General features: G+C 47.2%; 1 protein-coding gene across 1 annotated transcript in view; it reads right to left on the bottom strand.

Moving 5' to 3' along the window:
• NAA15 (N-alpha-acetyltransferase 15, NatA auxiliary subunit) overlaps window positions 1–14,362 on the bottom strand; it is a 1,171,626-nt gene that overhangs the window by 938,215 nt on the left and 219,049 nt on the right. The window contains exon 3 of the mRNA XM_069631086.1: window positions 8,839–8,943. Within this exon, the coding sequence (XP_069487187.1) occupies window positions 8,839–8,943 (105 nt within the window). The remainder of the gene's footprint in view (window positions 1–8,838; window positions 8,944–14,362) is intronic.

Here is a 14,362-nt window from a genome sequence, read left to right as displayed (position 1 = left end):
CCTGGGTATCACCGGTCAGGCCCTGGCATGGCTGACTTCTTTCCACTCTGACCAACCCTCCCAGGACCAACTTGGATCCTTCCTCTACGCTATCTTTTTCTCTACCTGTGGTGTCCCCCAGGGGACAAACCTCTCTCCCTGGCTGTTCAACGTATACCTGGTACTTCATGCCCACCGCATTGCCACTCTGCCCCAACTTTCAGTGCTATGCGGATGGCACTCAGCTCATTTTCAGGCTACCTTCGGCCACCTCTTCTCGGTCTCCCATCTCGGACTGTCTGCTATCCAGGAGTGGTGTGCCGCCAATGACCTCTGCCTTAACGCCAGTAAGAGATTCTCCTCATCGGCACACCCGCTCCCTCCTTTCCCGTCGCTCTCTGGCCAGCTGCTCTTGGCCCCCCTCCTGCTGCTACCTGCGAGGCTGAACACCTAGGGGTCATCTTCGACTCCACACTCTCCTTCTCTCCTCACATCTCTGATGTCTTTAGGAAGTCACTCTACCAGCTGCACCTTCTCAGAGGTATTCTACCTTTCCTCTCCTTCTCCCAGAAGCTCACTGTCTCCAGAGCTCTGGTTCTCACTAGGCTGGACTACCGCAACAGCCTCTTTTTAAAACTGCCTGCCTCGACTCTCCGCCCACTGCAACTAATCCAGAAACGAACTGCGAGACTTGTCCTTGGCCTCAAGCCCAGGGATCGTATCTCTCCAGGACTGACATCTCTGCACTGGCTCCCAGTGGCTGCAAGGATCAAGTTCAAAACCCTCTGCATTGTCCACAAGGCCTTCTGGGGCTTGGGGCCTCAATACCTTCAACTCTCTCTGCCTAAATATCTTCCCTCTCGAGCTCTTCACTCATCCGCCTCCAACTCACTTAGGGTCAGTCGCTTCTCCAAGCAACGAGTGGGTGGTAGATCTCTTTCTTCGGTTGGGGCCTCCCTCTGGGAACAGCCTCCCAGCCTCCCTGAAACTTGAGGAGAATCATCCCCGGTTCCGGGAAGCACCTCAAAACCTTTCTCTTTGCTTCTGCTTTTTCTCCTCCTCTCCCCTGCTGACCTCCAGGCTGAAACTGAATCTGTACTGGTTACCCGGCCACCCTCTGTTCTCGGGCCCAGGTCCCTCTCCCACCAGTTCACGCACACCAGCACTTCATGTCTGGCAACCGCCTGGGGACAGTTTCTGTATCCCTACAGTCCCACTACCAGCTCTTGACACCGGATGTTTGCACTTACCTTTGCACTTGCCACCTGTTGGCCATTATGTTTACTTATTATTATTCTATGCCCATGTACTGCACTGTCCCTTCCCCCTGCACTTTCCCCCTTCCCCCATCCCATGTATTTGCGTGATCTGAATGACACCTGGCCTAGTAGGATCGTTGTTTGACCTCCCTTTGATCCCCCTCCCTTGCCTCGTTATGCCTTGATACACTTGTGTATAGGCACGTTATAAATGCCATTTCATATCAAAGGATGTGAAACAGGTAATCTTAGTACACAACTGACTGCCCAAGTAAAAATGTGAGGTGGTTTGGAAAAGAAAAGCATGAGGGGGAGATCAGTTCGCCAACTAGCTGCTGTAAAATCTGCTCTGTAAGCTCTCAAACTTATTTCAATGACATACCAATCTTTCATACACTAGGTCATTACTCAACTGAGTGGTTAAGAGGGTTCCCAAATAGTGGCTGCATCTTGGCTTTCTAATTGGAGCACAATGAATGCGGTCAGTTCATCCTCCAGCAGAATAGTTGCCTCTGGTGATATGGATCAAAAGCAGTCGCAAGACTAAAAATACATCTGCAGTTAATAGCCATTGGATGAGTACTCTTTTCACATTCTATAAGGGGACGGGTACAGATGTTGCCACAATATTACCACTTACAATGCCCTCCATCGCCTGTGTATTTTTATCTGCAGGTATCAAACTTGTGGCACGTTATCCCATATGTGCATAAATTGCCTACCCAGTGTAGCCCCTTCCACACTCCCCAACGCTGGAGCACAATTGAGATCTCAATCTTGTGTGAGAATGTTTTGTTGCGCATGGTTCTGCAGTGCTGTTTACCAAGCTTAACAAGATCATCAGAAGAGGACGCATCGTTCATTTGCAAGCAGCATTGAAACGGAATTTTGTACAAGTTGAAGGGCCATGGATGCAAAGGAAACCTCCAAGCACAGCCTTGGTGGTGGCAGGGGGGCGGTGCTGCAGATGCCCACTTAAGAGCATACACTGTTCATCTCGAGTGGTGCCAGCTCAAACCTGTTCTAGAACTAAAGAGTCATGGAAAAAGGCTTCCTTGTTTATATTACACGCTTCACCCCCACCAATTCTCAAATCCACAAGGGCTATGAAAGTATCTTTCACAGCTCTAACAGCTTTGACCCTTCTTGACGCATTGCTCTTATGTCTCTGTGGGTTTACTGAGACTTCTAGGCTATTAAAAGGCAAGTAGAGTGCTGTGTCTTGTCTTTCCCTGCACCCTGCCCTGTATGCATGGAATGCTGTGTGTGAGAATGTCATGCTCTGAACGGTTCTGTGAATGTCAGTTGAGAAGATGGTTTGACAGAGGATGCCGGTGTATGTTCTGTACATGTAACTTACCTGATGTGGCCTAAATGTATTCCTGTTCCCTTTACCCAGAGCTGGAACTTAGTAAAGCCATTTTCTGTTCCTACCATGGTGTCAGATTCGTGCTTGACCAGGAACCCACCTTAAGATAGACAACGAGGATGCTGGCTGTGCTGGGAGGACAGCACCAGGAAGGGGACAGCCACCGCCCCTCCCCACACCCCCAAAACCAGAGAAGATCCTCCCTCAAGGCAGGAGCGCTGCAGGCTGCAGTGGAGCCAGTGAGGGCCACACACTGCTGTGAGGAGGAAGAGCCAGGTCCTGGGAGCCTATCAGGTCTGCAAGGGGCAGACTGCGACCCCGCTGCAAGGGATTTTGGAAGACACAGTTTGGAAGAGGCAGTTGAAAGAATTGCGCGTCTGCTGGAGGGAGTTGTGCTGAGAGAAGTGGCTGCTACTGGAGGGGGCTTTGGACCTCACCCAAAGAGAAAGTGATTGCTGTGGGCGCAGTCCAGTAAGAGGCAAGTGCTGGGATAGGAACTGAGAGTGCAGGCTATGTGCATGGATCCTGAAGAGAGGAGCGGTGAGGTGCTGGAAGCCTTACCCGTTTGCCTTTGGGTGTCGTGGGTATCCATAGTCAGGGGCAAGCTGCCAGACTGGCGGTTTGAAAAGGGGACGGCTGAGACATCTGGTGTTTGCTGCAGGCAAGAGTTTGGACGGCGTGTGAGCCACTGCAGGCAAGGGCAGCAGCATCTTCAGAGAGCAGAGCTCAGTTCTCTGGGCTTTCAATTAAGTGATTACATCGTAGATTGTTGACGTTCACGAGCAACAGGCGCTGTGGTGATCAGAACGTGCCCACGCATCAATGTGCTTTAGTCTGAAGGCCTTGGATTGTGCTTCACCTGGTGCCATTGTAATTCCTACGGATCTGGAGAGGCAGCATGAAACTCATTGTGGGACCATGGCGCAGCCGTGTATAGTGTAACCAGTGACAACAGTACCAGCAAGTGGGTTGCCTGGGCCTATTGTGGTGTTGGAAGATTGGCAAAAACATGGGGAGCGTGAGGGGGGCCTGTCGCTGTCCAGAAGCAATAACTATAGGTACTGCAGTGTCCGGCAGCGTGGGAAGTGGAGTTCTATATTTCGAGGCAGAGTCGTGGGGGCTCCCCGCTGCAAGTGTCAGCAGTAAAAGGTGCTGGCGTTTTAGTAGGCCTCTTTTGTTCCTTTGGCACGCTGACAGTATAAGTATTAATGCAGCAAAATTGCGCATGTCGTTTTGCTGGGTTTGATGTTAACGTTAAGTCTGCAGTAATAATAATTGCAGTATTAATAAGTGGTGTGTATGTGAGTGCAGGTTGGATGCAGTTTTGGCATGTCATCGCCCCGCAAGTTAATATTAAGTTTTGTCTCCACAGGTTGGACTTTATTGGCAATGTTGAATTTACGGCATTAGCTTGTTTAACCACTGTTAGAAAGTTGAATGCATTGTTGAGAATAGCCTGTTTTTAACCATTTACTTCCACAGGTTGGACGTTTTAGTTTAATGTTGAGTATGGGAGTTTTATCTTCACATGTGTAGTGAACTGTGGAAAAGGTCTCAAATAATTTGTTTGGGCGTTGGTGTGTGTGGGGAGGTGCGTGTGTGGAGAGGTGTGTGTGGGGAGGGGTGTGATGCTGGAAATGCATCGGAGGGACAGGGCCTCTGTATCATTGTCCTTTACTGCTTTTTATCGTGTTCTGCCGTGTTTTCCATGCAGGAGTTCATGTGCGACTCCTGGCGGTGCAGCTCTCGCTTGGTTTAGTGAACAGATCCATGGGATACCCTTATGGCACCCATGGGTAGGGGTGCAACCCTGTGCCCCCAGTGTATGTTTTTGGGCACCTGTGGGTGGCCCACAGAGCAGGGTACAGGCTGGTGGCAGCTCCGTGCTGAAATGACTGGTGCCCTGAGCGTCCTCCATTTTGGGATGCCCAGGCCCTGTCATTGGAATCGGTAGGTTCCTGATGGAGGCAAAATGGCCCCCATGGCCTCTTGCCTTCCATCACCTGTTACCTTGATCTTCCCGAAGTCCCCGGAAGCCCTGCCTCTGTCCCTGTCCCTTCCCTGACTGGCTGTTGGGTGGAAGTTCCATATATGGTAGTGTGGGGAAGTGCTGACCAGACTGGCTGGAGCCTTCCCAACGACAGTATGTTGTGGGTACGCCTGTGGGTGGGACCTGGGTGAATGGAGTGTGTGACGAATACGCATTCTATGTTGTGGGTGTCTAGTATCTGGTGGTTGACACAATGACTGAGACAGCTCTGCCCGAAACCCGTATGAATGCAGTATGAAGTATTGAATGGCTCGGTACTTGTCCCAATACAGATAACTTGTTGTGAGTGTCTGGAGAGAAGTGAATGGCCTGAATGGACTTTGTGCCTGATTGGTTGCCTGCCTGCATGAATGCCCTTCATAGTGATTGGATGCTTCATTGTGACCCAGCGGTATGAATGGGAGATCAACAGTATATCTGGGGACCTCTCACTGCTAGGAATCGTGTTCAGAGCTGAAGTCCAAACTACGAAGAGTAACTGGAGTGAAACTGACGCTTGACCTTGAAGCCCTGCTGGACGAGAAGTGTTGCTGTTGCTCTCCTTCGCAATCTGAAAGCTGCTGTGTCTCCAAGGACTGACCCAGAGAGGACCTGGTAAAGCGCCCTCTTCCAGAGCTACGAGGGACCATCGTGCACGAGCTGACCTTTGCCAAAGCTCCCTGGTAGACAGACCTTCGACAGGCTGCCGACCCGATACGGTGACTGCTGCGGAACTCCAAAGAGAAGCACCCGGACTATTGTCCGCCACTGTCGACGACCGCCGTCGCCGACCGGAGTCGCCGTGCTCCCGTTTGCCTAAGAACTTAATTAATCCATGGCCGCTTTCATCCGCATCGTCGCCACTGTATCCTGCTGGAGAAGGCCTGACTATCGACACGCAGAGGAGCATCCGTCGGTGGGTTTCCCGCCACCCAACGACCATAGAGACGCCGACTCCTCAGTGCCCTTGCTGGGCCACAGTTCTTCAAACTCTTTGCGGTCCAGAACTATCGACACCAAGGTGCCCCGCACGCCTCTTCCTTGCAGGACGTTTACGCTTCCCCGTCAACGACGCAGCCACTTCAACGTCGTAGCTCGACCTGTTCTCAGTCGGACGTTCGACGACCCGTGATCCTGCCTGAAAGGGAGGACACTCACGAAGGGCCGTCGACTCCCCGACGAGGAACACTACAACGCCAGGTACTTTGGGGTTGCAGAACTATTGGAAAGTCTAGTGTGAACAATATATGGAGTGGGCTTGTATCTTTCTTCTACAGGTTGCCCAGGTGAGGGGGGGGACGGAGGGGGCCTCCACACAGAACCGGCTCTAGTAGTACAGGGCCAGTATTCTGCCAAGTGTTCAACCATCTTGCTTTCCTTCCCCTCTCTACTGCTGGTTTCCTCTTTATTCTGATCGGTGTGTCATTCTAACTGTATGCACTTCAATGAGATCTGATAACGTTAGTGGTACCACTTTAGAACTGTATATATTTACCATTGTTGACTTTCGGAGTACAAAGTGAGTTATCATGATATTGTATATACCTATGAATATTAATTAAATAAAGACTGTTTTAACCAATACAGTGTGTGGACATTCCTTTGTGGGTGCTTGGGGACTACACTGTACTTAAGAACCAGCCTGCATCACCTCCTGAGAAGCTAGGCCTTGATTGCTCAACCACGCACCAATAATAGAGAATCTTGGCTGGGGTTCTCTGTGCCTCTCCTCTACCATAGAGAGCAGAAGTAGACACCCCCCCACAAGCGTCTTGGGGGGGAGGTGCGTGCGGGGGAGGCGTGCGTGTGGGAAAGCGCGTGCAGGGGAGGAAGGTGCGTGCGGGGGGGGCGCGTGCAGGGGGGGAGGCGGGTGCGGGGGAGAGGCGTGTGGGTGTGTGATGAGGTGTGGTTGTGCTTGGCTTCCCGAGTTGGAGTTGTGGAATGTGGCCCTTCGGCACAGGCGGCTTGACGAGTGTCGACGCCAGGAGTACTTGAGTTCTCTTTATGGGGGGTATTGGTTATTGTAGTACCGAGTACCCGGACGGGTTGGTAATGGTGCACAGGTTATGGTGGGCAGCAAGTGAGTTGCTGTTAGAATGGTTAACCTTGTTTTTGGGGGCTGAGCTTTATTTATGGTATGACAAGTGTGTGGTATACTGTGCGTTGGGCGATCAGTTCTACACGCCTTCCAGGGCACACTTTGCATGCTAGTAATGGCATGGTTTTGCCTCCGTCATGTGGTTTAGGGCTAGAAGCCAGAGTCGTTGAATGGTTTGGATGTGGTATCCTTTGTTCAGTGGGTGGTGTGCCCTTTATCGGTAGAGGAAAGGAGTGGCATTTTATGGTGCCGATTGTCCCACTGGGTGAGGATGGTTATAAGGCCTGTGCGGGTGCGTCATTGGGAGGAATTGTTTTGGAAGCTGAGGGATGTACATGTGGTTGCGCGTGTTTGTATGTCTCTTGCGTCTTGGGTGTGTCTTATGTTGTTTAAGGGGAAAGAGGTGTCTCGTCTTTCCCTGCACCCTGCCCTGTATGCAGAGAATGCTCTGTGTGAGAATGGTATGTTCTCAATGGTTCTGTGAATGTCAGCTGAGAAGATGGGTTGACAGAGATGCCCGTGGATGTTCTGTACATGTAACCTACCTGATGTGGCCCAATGTATTCCTGTACCCACAGCTGGCACTTAGTAAAGCGGTTTCCTGTTCATACCGTGGCATCAGTGTAGTGCTTGGCCAGGTACCCACCTTAACCTAGAGCTATGACACTCCTCACCCTCTGCATCCTTCCTTCTCCCTTCCATGCTCCATATACAGAAGTCAATGTGCCATTTAACAGGCAGTACCCAGCCAATAACCATCCAGTGTGACATGCCCGACGCTGCACTTCTCCATGTGCCACCCCCTTTCATGGCTCTGTCTGTGCAACTCAGCCCAGCCATTCCACGTCAGCCTTTAACTTATCCCCAAAAACCATAAGAGCTGCCCCCAGAACCTCCCAGCTAATTCTGATGCCGTCACTGAACAGATTACAGCTCCAGATTACAACTACCTAGTCAATGTCCCAAACATGGACTGTGGCTGTACATATATGCCCCTTCCACTTATGAACAAAGCCAATACATGAAGACAAAAAGAGACAAGGTAAAATGTATACAAAAAATGTAGCTCATGAGAAAACATCAAAACGTTTACCAAAGAAACCACACGGCTATAAATTCCTCAGCAGATCAGGAACAAAATAAGTGGCAAACTCGTCCTTTTAAACAGGTTGAAGGACATTAATGGCCAACAACTGAAGTGAAACAGCTCCCACCTGGTAGGGAAAAAGATTTGCAACCCATCCTTATCAGGACTAAAAGGAAGACCCACGGGTGAAGGGAATTAACCTGGTCCCTTCAGATATACATGGGAGGAAACCTACAGAAAATTATTCTTTCGGGATGGCAACAAGCTGGCTGGTGACGAATGAGCTGTTGTGCAAAGCAAAGGCAATACCACAGGCTTGGGGAATCCCAGTTTACCAGTACTGAGGGGACCAAGCTACACAAGAGAATTGGTTCAGGTGAAAGAAAAGACCCTCCCAGTGTAAAAGCAATCAGACTGCCAGAGACACTTGGCTACCTATCCAAATCAACACCACAAAACAAGACCCAAAGTGAGAGGATCAAGAAGCCGATGGCATAATGGAAAGCTCAGAGTGAGAAGGCCAACTAGGGATTTAGGTGGGCTACAGAGACATTTTTGGAATCATAGTCAATAGCCTTGCCAGAGGCAGAGAGCAAAAAAATTGAATAGTGGGTACCGTAATCTGCAAGCTGTAAAAAAACGACTGCCGAGAATTCAAGTAAAGTGACGAGCAGTGTTGGAATTGGCTAGCTGCAGCAGAACGCAAACAAAATAAGTCAGGACAGGCAAGGCAAGTAATGAACTGAATATCATAAAGAGACCGGCAGGGATGCAGTGGTCTCTTGGATCAGCGGTGGACCAGCCTTGTGAATAGAGATAATGTGAATTATGGGGTCAAAAACAAACTGGTGCTAAAGATCAGCTGAGACTTGATAGTACGCATCCCTGAAAATCCTAGCCAAAAGATTGAGAATGAACGTTTAAAACAAGCATTTAATTTTATTTGGTCTGTCATTTTTCGGCCACACTGAAACGTGAGGCACATAAGGACATGAAAAATAAACATATAAAGGATACAAACATGGCTCTTCAGGTCATTTCGTAAACCCCTGCGCACCAGTTCATATGCTTCCTCCTTTTTCCCTAAGCAGTTCAGCGTCAATCCTTTCATTGCCAAGGTTTCTAAAGACAAAAAAATAGAATACAAATGTAACACTTATTTCAAACTAAAAACACCAAATAAAAACCAGGGGGGGGGGCTCGGGAGGAATAAACCGCACAGAATTAAGGATTATTCGGTAGCATAAACTTCCAACAAGAAACATGTTACGGTAAAGGAACGTTTCTTACCTTTTGTAAAGGTGGCTCAGGAAACACAGCTTGATCAAAGTCATGAACACAAACTCTTCCCCACTGGCAACAGGAACCGCAATACTTATAATACATATTGCCAGATTTAAAAATGTAAATAAGTTAACTACTAGCCTGACGTTTATAGCACTCAAACTCGTGCATTAATTACTTTCATGCATCAGGTAGCTCATATTATAACACAAAAACATCCCCCATTTGATATACAAAATAGGACATTGGTGATTTGCAATAGGACGAAAGATCACCAAGGCATGCTTTCTTGATCCACAGCATATACTACATTTATGTAGTGTCTAGCACAAAACATACTATTAACAGAAAACAATACATATAAATTCCTAGTATGAATATGCCCTTTCATGTTTATTAAAAGCCAACATTTTGGAAAAAACAGGTTATGTTTAAAAAAAAAAACACAAATGTAGTGTAAGCATAATTCCATATTTAATGTGGTGAACCATCTCAAACATGTGGTGCTGTACACAAACATTTGGCTTGGGATCTAGTTCGGACTGGCTTATATTAATACTGTATTAGAGAGGTGTACAGCAAATTCGATTGAAAACTAATTCTCAATCAGAAATATGCAGTTTTATTTTGTAAACAAATGTGACCTTAAATCTCAAACAGAGTGTGATTTGGAGAGAGTATGACAGGGTGTGCGTGTGGAGGGAGGAGGGGGGGGCTTAAGGTCTAGTTATAGAAAGATTCAGCTCTCTGCCAGAGATCTTATATAAAATGTTAAGGAGACTGGTGTAAATCAACGGCTCCATTTACAGCAGTGTCCAATATGGCGAAAGCTCAATCTGCTCTTTTGTAGAAGCTAGTGCAAACGGGAGAGAGTTGCTGTCGGGCATATTTTTCGACAACCCTCGGTTCAGGGGTCTGGAACCACCTTACCTAAAAGGCAAAACGGGATTCCAATCAGAGTAGACCAGACTTCTCTAATGGTAGCAGTGGCCCAACAGTCAGACTTAACTAAAGGGAGAGGAAGGCTGGTTGTGAAGTGCAGCTATTCTACAGTTACCCATAAAGAACACACCATATTGGAGAACTGAAAAAAAATACATCCTTTAATAAATCCACATATAAAATATGTACTTTGGGTTAAACATCTGAAAATCACAGCGTATGTATGAAAACAATTATCAATTAACATCCCAACCCACCCCTAACCTAACCTAAGTGTTGCTAACTACCCCGGTGGCAGGCATAATGGAATGCCAAGGGATGGGAAGAAAAGATAACCAGACAAAACAACAACCTCTATATAGTCCTAATTAGGAGCCGCAATGTCGCATTAAATTCCCTATACCTCATACATGGTAAAAATAAAATGCAAATGCACACGTACATTAAATACAGCACCTAAATGGAACAAGCATTGGCAAAGCCAACAGCTGGGCTTTTGTGTAGTCATGGGATAAGCATTTTCCATGCATTGATATAATGGTACCACCTGGTCATAAGATTACAACCACTGAAAAATGGAGCGATTGCCTGGGCATACGATGGCAGTACCTGGCAAAGACCCATCTAATACTTCAAGCCAAAACTGTTGGCTTTGTTATTGCTTATTTTAAAAAGTACTTCAATGCATGGAAGAGATCTAAATCAAGTGGCAGAGGGCACACTGGGTTAAGGTATTCTTATTACACCAGTAGCCATGTACAGATGCAATTAAGTGATTAACTCAGCAGAATGCTTACCAAGAACACTGGCAGGCCAACTGCCATGCTACTGCTTGACCGAATACATTTAAAGAGATCCCAGGAGAGTGTGGCCATAGGGATTAGCATAGGCAGTCAGTGGAAGAGTAAATAACCAAACACCAATCACCTCCCACCTGTTCTCCAATGCATTAGTTTCAGCCGAAAGGTGGCGCTGAAGCGTCATCTAATGGCTCAAAATAAAAAAGTGGTTCATTCTTTAATGAGCAAGCCAAACGGGCTGCACATTTAGGACAATTTGCCAGATCGCACCAGACGCATAAGGTCTTGTACACACCAACTACAATGCTACAAAAGTATCTAAACATTTTTCATTTAATGTGATGGTTTGATCTAAAAATCTATCAAACTATTAACAACATTTTGGCCCATAAAAACTGAAACATGCAAATACAAATCACATTTCTAAAATTAAGACCATATTAACCAATTCATTGCATATACAAAGAGCACATATAAAAAATGAAACCCTATTAATTTCACATGCCCTACAAATACTCCTAAATAGCTAATACCAACATTCTTTATTTGGATCAATAATTAGCAAATCAATATTTGGTTTATTGTTCACCCAAGATCATAAACAACTCTTATCAAGGTCAAAGTAGTTTATTCGCCTGGCAATTTGAGCCAAATATAATTAAAATAAATAAACAATGAATTGTGTACAAATTAGAGAAAAAAAGTTCAGTCAGTTTTACCACATTCCATGATCAGATTTGATATGGTTTTTTAACTTGTCCAAGCCTGCACAAAGGCGACATTTTCAAAATTCACAAGGAAAACCCCTTTTTGGGCAAAGGTTTCTAACGAGCATGTCAGATTCAATTGAAACAGCTTAAACCTCTAACGGAAATATGTGCATATACTTGGGCAATAAACAATATTTCCTGTCTAGCCTTGCATATTTTTGGAGTTCATATTTCTCAATTTGAGATTTCATAAACCAGTGATATTGACAAACGTAAGTTCAAAAGCGTTTTCCACATTCCATCCTCAATTTAATCAATTATCTCCCAGTTGGCTAAATAGCAGACTTCCAGCCCATATATTAAAGGGGGATGGGGTAGGAATGGAGTAGTTTCTTACCTGTAACTCAATTTCTCCAGCGTTGGTATCTTTCATGGATTCACATGCTGTGAATATTTCAGGCTGACAAGACCTTGGTAACTTTAACATAGCTTTTTCCTATGGAGAACATCGACACTGAGTGTCCTATCAACGTCTTTCTGGTTGCTTTAGGCTACACCAATAGGACGTCTTGTGTAAATAGCCCTGCGGCTTCCCTTCAGATTTTAACCTCCCAAAGTAGAGCAGACCCAAACCAGGGTTTGCCTGCAGGGGCGGCCAGCGGGCACATGTGAATCCATGAAAGAAACCAACGCTGGAGAAGAACAAGTTACTTGCCAACTGTTAACGTTCTTTCAATTGGATGTTCTTCCAACGTATTCCACATCTTTGACATGTAATGTCCACAGCTGTGTACTTCGGAAACTTTTTTGGCACATGGCGTCCTGCGTCGATGGCGTCGGGTCGATGTCCCTTGAAGGCCTCCGTCGAAGGCGCCGTCACCGGATGTTATAAATAGGACGCATGGCGCCGTAGGCCCCAGTTTATGTTTTTCCCCCATAATGTGTGACCTGCACATACCAAACGCCCATTTGACTGCACATAGCCTTGCGGAAACGTAAGCTGCAATCCCATAGGACATTCGCAAAAGGGGCAGGTTGGTAGGGCGATGTGGAATACGTTGGAGGGACATCCAATCGAACGAAAGTTACCAGTTGGTAAGTAACTCGTTCTTCGAATGGATTGTGTCCTCCAATGTATTCAACATCTTTGACAGACTCCCAAAGCAGTACCAGAAAATGGAGAAGGGAAAATAATTTACAGTACCCAATCAGATGGAGGAATAAAGAACCGCCTTACCAAAGGCCATATCTTGACCATGGAGCGTATCCAGGGAGTAATGTTTAACAAAGGTGTGGATAGAAGCCCATGTGGCTGCATTACAAATATTCCTAATAGGAACACCCTGCTGTAGGGCAGTGGAAGTAGCCACTCCCCTAGTGGAATGAGCTTGCAACCCTTCAGGAGGGTCCTTACCCACCAATCGATAACATTCAGTAATGTTGAGGATAATCCACTTGGACATGGTCTGTTTGGTAACAGCCTGGCCCAACCGGAGTCCAGGATATGCCACAAAGAGTTGATCGTCCACTAGGACCCTGGACATCCTAGAAATCTAAAAGCTCAGAGCTCTCCTAGGGTCCAACCTATGGAGTCGCTCCTATTCCTTACCAGAATGAGGAGGATAGAAAAAGGAAGAACCACTTTCTGGCTCAAAGGAAATTCAGACACTACCTTAGGTAGAAAGGAAGGACATACCCCCAGTACAACCCTATTCTTGTGGAACGCAGTAAAGGGCGGCTTAGATGAAAGTGCCTGTAATTCACTCACTCTGGGAACCAAGAACACTGTCTTCAAATACAACACTCTCAAAGGACAAGAGTGCAAAGGTTCAAATGGAGCACCCATCAGGAATTTCAAAATCAAAAACGGCAGGAACACATTAGTGAGCCCTTTAAGAAATTGGGAAATCAAAGGATTCTTAAAGTAAGAACATTCTTCAGACGAGCGCTTGAAGATAGACAGGGCCCCCAGGTAACCTTTAATTGTACCCCACTTGAAGACCCTTGTGAGCCAAAGAAAGCAAGAAAGACCAAACCATGGGAATGGAACACTGAAAAGGATCAGCATTTTGTCCTCTGCACCAGTCGCAAAACTTACAGCAACGGTACAGGGATTTAGTTGCTGGCCTCTTGGCCGAAAGCAACACCATCACGTCATCCATGCGGTCCCAATCCTTCTACCTCAACCTTTCAGATACCAAGTGTGAAGGTTGAGAGTTCTGACCTCAGGATGGAGAATCTGATTTGCCCCCCCGACCCCCCACGCAAGAGCAGATCCTCTCGGTGGGGAAGGCGTGGAGGGCAGATGGGCATTTCTAGAAGGTCCGGGTACCACGCTCTCCTGGCCCAATCGGGAGCAATGAGGATCATGTGGGATCTGAACCTGCGTAACCTCCTTAACGATGAATGACGGGGACAGGAGGAAACGCGTACAGAAGTGGGACTGACCAATCCACTACGAATTTGTCTCCTAAGGCTCCTCTCGGAGGAAATTCCCTTGAGCAGAATCTCTCGCACTTCCGGTTGGCACTGGTCGCGAAGAAATCCACTTGGGGGGTGCCCCAAAGGGCAAAGATCTCCAGGAGGACTTCCTGAGCCATCTCCCACTTGTGAGGAATCATGCTCTGCCTGCTCAGCGCGTCCGCCACCGCATTGTCCTCTCCGGCCAGATGAACTGCCGAGAGCAAAATTCCCTGGATTGCCCAGAACCAGAGCTGCATTGCCTCTCTGCACAACGGGAGTGACCGTACCCCCCTTTTTTGTTGAGGTAATGCACGGCCACTGAGTTGTCTTTTATGATCAGGA

Source organism: Ambystoma mexicanum, chromosome 6q (genome assembly GCF_040938575.1).
Source record: "Ambystoma mexicanum isolate Mex_15411 chromosome 6q, UKY_AmexF1_1, whole genome shotgun sequence".
Taxonomy (NCBI): domain Eukaryota; kingdom Metazoa; phylum Chordata; class Amphibia; order Caudata; family Ambystomatidae; genus Ambystoma; species Ambystoma mexicanum.
The sequence above is the reverse complement of the archived record's forward strand: the minus strand, read 5'-3'. Positions and strand labels throughout refer to the sequence as shown.